A 7,553-nucleotide genomic window follows, 5' to 3' on the forward strand; every position below is an offset into this window, starting at 1 on the left:
TCTTCTCTTTGCAAATGCCATTAATATCAGGTATATTTTCAATGAAATAAGATATGACCTTGTGTTTTATTGCTTTACTTGAATAATAAAGGATACAATGCTTGTCTATTATAGTGCAAAACTGAAGATCTAGTGAAGATATAACTATAGTGTGTGTTTAGTATTTCTGCCTACAACACAGACACAAACATGATACAATGGATTTCTATTAGATGAAAATAATACAATGGCAGCATAGGTGATACATTTACCATTTACTGAACATAAACAGAACAACCAGTCCAGTTAGCATATCAGGAGAGAAACATTAAGCCTACTCCTGGACAGTCAGCCTGTCCTTGCATTGGATATCAGACACTGGTTGACCACCTCCAGAAGCTGGGAGTTCTCGAGTGCAGCGGCCACTCTCTCTTTGTCTGCCAGCTGTTTGTTGACTGGAACAAAATAAAAAACCAAGGGTTTAGTTAGGGGCAATTCCATAATAACTGAGTGATGCTGACACTTAGATATTTCACTTTAAGATATGTTAAACAAAACCCAATGATTGCAAAGTTAAACAACCCATACAACTCTATGCAAAAGGACTACTTTTTACAATTTCCACAAAAACACATTTACTTCAATAACAGTGCAGATGCAAAGTTCCATAACAGAATGAAAGCAAAAAGCACAAACTGTCATTCTGTTACCAAAATTTGCATCTGCACGGTTGTTCAAGTAAAGGCGTTTTTGTGGAAATTGTTAAAAAGTAGGCCTTGTGGATAGAGTTGTATGGTTTGCTTAACTCTGCATTCATTGGTTTTTGTTTGACATTGTTTAAAATGAAAATTCAGTCTCAGTATCACTGTTACTGTGGAATTGATATTAGGGCTTCTCAAAAGGGGTAGTCTACAATAGTCGTCTTGAAGGTGTGATTGTTGGTCTCAGCCTCAATGTTGAGTTACTTCAGAGGCATGTCACTTTACCTGCATCTTCTGAGGCATGCGTCCCAGGAGTGATGTGCACATCAATCTGCAGAGATATTAGGCATAGACGGTACATGACCCACTATATTAATGTTAAATGTTCAGACAATTAATATTAAAGCTTGCTCTCACAGCTCACAAGAAGCAGACTTAAATTATTTCACCCACCTTAAACCTTTCTGGTAGGGACCGCAGCAGCTTGACTTTGATGGACAGGCCTATGAGAGTTGCCATGCTGCAGTGGGGTATAGTGGGGGTGAACTCCACACCCACCGTGTTCTCTTGGTCATCTACCTGTAAAGAAAAATAAAGTTGGTTTTATTAGGGTAACACAGTATAGGCTATCTGCTGTCCTTTGTAGCTACACAAGTATATCTGTGTCGAACTTTAACTGGGGAAAAGTTGTGAAAGAAGTTTAACTCACGCGCACTCGCACTTGTTCCACGACATTCAACTCCTCGAGGGACAGTGGGTGTTCAGGATCATTAATGGATCTGATGAGATGTAGCACGGGTTAAGGTGAAATCTGACAACACAATGATGAGTAATTATCTTTATTGAATGAATGAAGCATCATGTGCAAAGTTGATTGGTATGACATTGGAAGCTCAATAAATGTATATTTTAACTAGCTACACCGAAAGGATATCAAATATTTCTCTGTCGTCGATGGGATCAGCAACATCTTCGTCCTCGTCATTTGCGGTCTGAAGTCTCTCGCCTGTTCGTTGAAAAATCAAGGGATTTGCGTTCTCTAAACGTGTCCCCCCTGACATTTGTGATGTTACAATTACAGAAATACGGTATATTTGTTTGCGCTATCGTTTTTTACTCTGGACCACGGGAGTGACCGATCGACTTCCGGAAACGGTAGACGTCATAACGTACGCAGGCGCACCCCTGCGATTTAGTGTCATCTTGGATTTCCAGATGTATCCAGCAGGTGGCAGCATTCTCATCTTAAATTCTGTAATGTTACTGCGTGAACTTCAAGGTTAATCTATAAATGGTAAAGTTACACAGAAGCAAGAAAATAATGATCCAACTAAAACAATGTTAATACTAAAATGTTTCATAAGTAACAGCAATTCAATTAGCCCTCTTACACGTGTATTGTGAATCCCAGGAAAGCAGCTTTTTACCATAGACTCAAATGATAAGCTCTAGCTAATATCTTTAGTAGCAGTATAAGTAACATATGACTCAGAATACCACCTGCAATGCACCATTTCAAAGTCAAGCCTAACCCATAATTGTACAATTAATCACCTGTGTCTGTGTGCGTTGGAACATGTTTGAAAAGGTTTAAAGTCCAGTTTAAACTGTACTTTCACTATGTATGTTTATAGAATGAATAGCAGCCGACAAATTCAATGTTGTCTTGTCCAGATTTGGAGTGATACATGACATAAGTTACCGTCATGGGTGATTCCTTTTACTGTGCCAAATAATCTAAATATTTTAAAGACATTAACTCTTAGAAATACTGGGCACACTATTGAAATACCCCAAACCCATTTGTTGAGTGTCACCAACGCAAACAATAACATTGAAAACCACTACTGAAAAACCTTGGTAATATATCACTAAGGACTTCCTTTAATCTGAATGCAAACTGACCTTCTCTCTGTCCATCTTGTCAACAGCTGTTGAAAAAAACCTTCTGGTTTGCTCGCTCCGGTACACAATGAGCCTCCATTGTACCCTAAAGCCTGTCTCATCCTGAAATACCTGTTAGATGGAACCTGATAACACACATTCCTTATACCATTTGCATGAACCCAGCTTGGCTGTGAGCTCATAAGAGGCAGCAGTATCTTGTTGAACTTTATTCATCCCCTGTAAATGATCAGATAGTTTCCGAAACCAACAAAAAATGTTCACCTGAATTACAAGAACCGTGATTATGTATTTCAGTATCAAACCCTGTAAAGTAAAAATACAGTCTACCAACTGAAATTCTCAAGCTAGTCCTCACCCTCGCTTGTTTTTAAGTTACTCATTCATCAGCACTGTCAGAGGGATTAGTTCAGTGAGACCGTTAGCTGAACGACCCACATTGTGTCAACAATAACAATTAAGGTAAAGGCAGGCAGGAGTCTTGGGTGTGGTTAGTTTGCTCTAGGCTAAGTGCTGGGCTGCTAGCCATTCCTCCAGGGACACTTATCAGCATGCTATCCTTGCCCTAGTCTTTGCTGACGCAGGCAATACTATGCACAACTAACTTTTCACCTTATGCAAAGAGAGGAGCACTGCACGTAGGCCTACACTTTCAAAAAGGTGAGTGAGCGTCGGTGTGTCATCTCTCTACAGGTGGAAGGAAGGAAGGACGAGACAGACAGGATATGGATATATTTTAGCACCTACTACCAGCATAAAATCCTTTTAGCCTTAGAATGTGGGGTCAGGTAGCATGTGTGAGGGATTTTTTTTTCATCCCACTGACCCCACCCTTTCAGAAGGTAAAGAGAGACTTTCAACACAGTTTCTGCATGACACTCCACAGTGACATCACAACAGCTTTGAGAACTGGTTGAGAGTGCCTCGGGACCCCACATGATTTGCTGAAACCCCCGTGAGCCTGGAGCCCTGCAATTGAGACAGCGTGGGCCCTGTCTGGGTGCACTGTTGCAGGAGTGCCATTTCATCTCAATACTCAGTGCCTGAAGCCGGGAAGTAGCTCTCCTGGAGACAGGAGGTCCCATCACCACATTTCAGGAAAACAAAAACCCAGGCACAACACAAGATAGGTCTTGTCTATCCCCGGCCCTGGCTGTTGCTCTAGACAAATCTGAAAATGCTGTAAAGCTTGGGGCTGGTTAATCCGGGAAATAAAAGGATGGCTGGCTATTTAGAAACATGATTCCATAACCTAATGCGATTGTGGAGGTTATGCATAAACATTTTATAGAGTCTAAAAGCCTCACTCTGCGTTGATGGGCTTTTAAGGGCCAATGGTGTAGAGAGGAAGTCAATCACTGGACAATGGAGGGATATTGGCAGATCACAGCATTTAAATTGATGTCCACTGACTACTTTAAGTCAATGGGTGAGCTCATTAGGAATGTACAGTATACAATTACCAGAGTACTTCACGTAGGCCTACACTGAAAAAGTGTCATATCTCTGTAGAGCATTTCTCTTTAATCTTGATCTATGTGGGGTGGGTGGGGGGGGGGGGGGGTGGGTTGAATAAGGATATTATCATGCTAGATCTTTGATGTGAATGAGCACAGAGACAGATGAGCGTGTTGGCTGCTACTGTGGAGACTAAATACAGGAAGTGGTTGTAATACAGAACCAGTTGCTCTTTGAACATATAACTAACTACCCCGCCCCAATCGACCTGAGCCTCACCTTGTTATTTTTTTGTTGTATTTAACTACGCAAGTCAGTTAAGAACAAATTCTTATTTACAATGATGGTTAACTGCTGTCGCCCAACAGGCTCCATCAGCCATCTTTCAAAAACCACAAAAACACATAACATATACTGTATAATTCATGATCAACACACTGTAGCTAGTTTGCTCTCTAGCTTTCAGGGTTGAACTTGGCAAAACTTGGCGGATGCGGATAACAAATGCTTAAAACGTTACTGTCGTATTAACCCTAAGTGCCAAACATATCCCATTAGACGGATGGATAATCATTGAAGATAGGTGTACTATAATAAACAAATGCTTCAATCAGGAGATGTACAAGACTTTGTTTATTATAATGTTTTCAAAAGGATTTCCTGAACGTTTTGCGTACGTTTCAGCCTCTATCATTTCAATAGGGACAGTAAGGTCGAAACCAATTACATTCTTTACACATTGACAGTGGTTAATAAATGACAGACAGCCAATGGCCTTGACAGAACCCGCCATGACAAATCAGCTAGACTTGTTCAAACCATTACGCATCTGTGGAAAAACCCTGTTTCATTGCTTCAAAAAGATCATGTTAGATTGTTTACACTCATAGAATAAGGGAGACAACGTTCTTATGGAAAACCTGAAACAGTAAACTGTTTTTGATGAATAATTCAAGCTTCTTAAAATGGTCATTCATGATATTTTCTTCAAGGATTTTAAACAAAGTAACTGTGTGACTTTTGCTTCAGTACTTCTTTAACCATTAGTCACTGGCTCTAGCAGGATAGAATTCCCCCGAATAGATTTCCTGTTAACAATATGACCACATTAACAAGTCAGGACACAGTCAGTCTCCCAGCCATACACAGTAAAATAAACAGATGAGACCCTGAACGTCAGACTGTGTAATGGGATGGCAGTCTAAATGCAAAATTAAGACATAAAAGTTATCTCGTTAAAATATAGGCTACACTTTCACTCCTGTGAGACCATCTGAAGGGAACCTGTGAACTGAGCAACAATTTTGCTATCAAAATGGATGGGCAATCCAATTAAGGGGAACATTAAAGTCCAATGTACTGGTGATGACTGGTGATGATGATATAATGAGTCTTCACTGACACACATGCAGTACTGAGTAAAGCAACACAGACTCTCCCTCTGGCTAAGACTGGGAACTCTCTCACAGTCACGTGTTATAGCACAGTTTACTTTACCACACTCACTGGAGTATTTGTCCTTTGGGGTTAATATACAAGCACACAACTAAATAATGATTAACAAGATTCCCATAGCCTCCTTTCCTCTCGGACTGAAGAGTTGGGAGTCTTCCTCCTAATTAGCACCAAGTCAAGTCCAGCTAGGGAGTATAGTTCTGGAGAATCTTTTACACATTCCAGCAAAGATAAGGAAAACTGAAATAAATACTGTCCTTCAGTGGAGGCGAAGACATTGCAATATTTACAAGGACGTCTCATATGAGACGCGAGTCTCACACAATGGATAAAAAGTGCATGATACGCCTATCTAGGACTGCAGTAGCATATTATCCTGTAGTGTGTTAATGTATTCATTATGAGTAAGAAGTTCAAATTATTTATTTTGTTCTGAGTCAGAAATGGGATGTAAAAGCCTAAAAATATATTCCATCAAACAATAAGCTACTGTATCTATCTGCTGGGTCATGAAGTGAGGCATGTGATTAAGTCAGTTGTTAGATATGGACTACTTACCATGTAATTTCTGATTGACCTCCACTGTTCATACTTACTATGACAAAACACAGACACGATTTGATTTATCATACAATACCAGCTGCTGTTCATTCAAATTGTGGATTCAGAGACGATGAGATACAACACAAAGAAGGGAACTGGAGGAAGAAAGAAGATAAGATCAGAAAATTGCTTGACTCACAATTTCCCACTTTCATGTCAAGTGACTGTGGAGCTGTGAGCATCCGATTAATTGTAAATGGAGGTTCTGTCAAATGGTTTGAGTGGAGACAACTGGACTATATTGCACATGGCGTCATTACCTCTTTTTACACCACTTTATGTGAGGATAATTTTCTATTCAGAAATATCACAAACTGTCCAATATTACTTATAAAGCAAGTATAAAGCAACACATTACTTGTCAATTGAATTATGGGGCTACCGAGGCCTAGTCAGTATGATGTACAAAAACATGCGGGGAAATAGAAACAGACAAAAAACAACATGGGGCAAAGAGATATTTAGATGTCAAAATACAGCAATTTAACATATGAAGGGATATGATAGAGCGCGCATTTATCACAACTGCATGCGCCAATCTAAATTCTGCTTGCTTTGCAGTTATATATTCAGCAATTGTAGCTAGTGTAATAGGTAATGAGAAGAATAGTAGAGCACATTATTCAAGCTAGTAGTAAATGAATTTCAAACCAAAACCATATTCCCTACATTATTTTTTGTACAGGGTGAATGCTAGTAATTAGGTAGATAGTTGCCGGATGCCATGTCAAATGGGCCAGGGCTAACGTTAGCTAGCTAGTTAGCTAGCTAGCTAGCTAGTTAGTTAGCTAGCTCAACTACATCACAGCATGTTTCTGGCCTTTTCAAAACAGTTGTCAGAAATGTAACGGTAATTTTCTGTAGCCTATTTAACTTCATTATACCGACTTCACGTGACCAACTCATCAGATGGCATGCAAAAGATCTTGGCTAGCTAACTCGTTTGAGAAACATGCATTCATGTCCAAATACACCACTTAACGGCCTCAAACATTCATAGTTTGACTCTTTGTGATATTACTAAACATTTCCTGTGAATAAAGTTGCAAATTACTTACAGTTTTGTTGTTTTAGTGAAGACTAGTCAGGAGGGCTATAGTAACACAGTTTAGCTTTGATATTTCAACTTTCGGCGCCATTGAAAACAGCATCCGTTCAATTTCCGTCAGCCGTTTGTGCCTAGGTTGTGTGCCTCCGTTTATGCCATGGCAATCATGGATTAACAGGTAGGGACTGCTAAAACAACTTTGGAGGTTATGATTATGCTAGCTAGCAATGCATACCAATATTGTGGATCATGAGTAGAAGCCTTAAAGTGATGTTTGGATGTGGGTCATGAACTGATCACATTTGAAACTCATGATCCACAATATTCTCTGTACTCTAAGGTCACTGATTGAATGGATAAAGAAATATCTTGCATGTCATACTTTCCCTTCCCTTTGGAACCCT

General features: G+C 39.7%; 1 protein-coding gene and 1 long non-coding RNA gene across 2 annotated transcripts; both read right to left on the reverse strand.

Annotated features, from left to right (window-relative positions):
* Positions 1-239: 239 nt before the first annotated feature.
* On the reverse strand, positions 240-1,976 carry LOC106587270 (cytosolic iron-sulfur assembly component 2B). Its single transcript, XM_014175510.2, has 5 exons — positions 1,615-1,976; positions 1,390-1,469; positions 1,134-1,259; positions 966-1,011; positions 240-434 (listed from the first exon to the last, which is right to left on the reverse strand). The coding sequence occupies exons 1-5, from the start codon at positions 1,739-1,741 to the stop codon at positions 328-330; spliced, it is 486 nt and encodes a 161-aa protein (XP_014030985.1). The 5' UTR covers positions 1,742-1,976; the 3' UTR covers positions 240-327.
* A 2,685-nt stretch (positions 1,977-4,661) lies between these two features.
* On the reverse strand, positions 4,662-7,266 carry LOC106587271 (uncharacterized). The gene is made up of 2 exons (XR_001324396.2): positions 7,160-7,266; positions 4,662-6,196 (listed from the first exon to the last, which is right to left on the reverse strand). It is a non-coding gene; the product is annotated as an uncharacterized lncRNA (long non-coding RNA).
* Positions 7,267-7,553: the final 287 nt, after the last annotated feature.

The sequence above is a fragment of the Salmo salar genome, chromosome ssa26, assembly GCF_905237065.1.
Source record: "Salmo salar chromosome ssa26, Ssal_v3.1, whole genome shotgun sequence".
NCBI classification, from domain to species: Eukaryota; Metazoa; Chordata; class Actinopteri; order Salmoniformes; family Salmonidae; genus Salmo; species Salmo salar.

Coding starts and splice junctions, on each gene's coding strand:
- LOC106587270 (XM_014175510.2), bottom strand. CDS start 1,741: ATGTCAGGGGGGACACGTTTAGAGAACGCAAATCCCTTGATTTTTCAA. Junction 1,260..1,389: donor TGGAACAAGTGCGAGTGCGC/GTGAGTTAAACT, acceptor TTTTCTTTACAG/GTAGATGACCAAGAGAACAC. Junction 435..965: donor GCATGCCTCAGAAGATGCAG/GTAAAGTGACAT, acceptor ATTTTGTTCCAG/TCAACAAACAGCTGGCAGAC.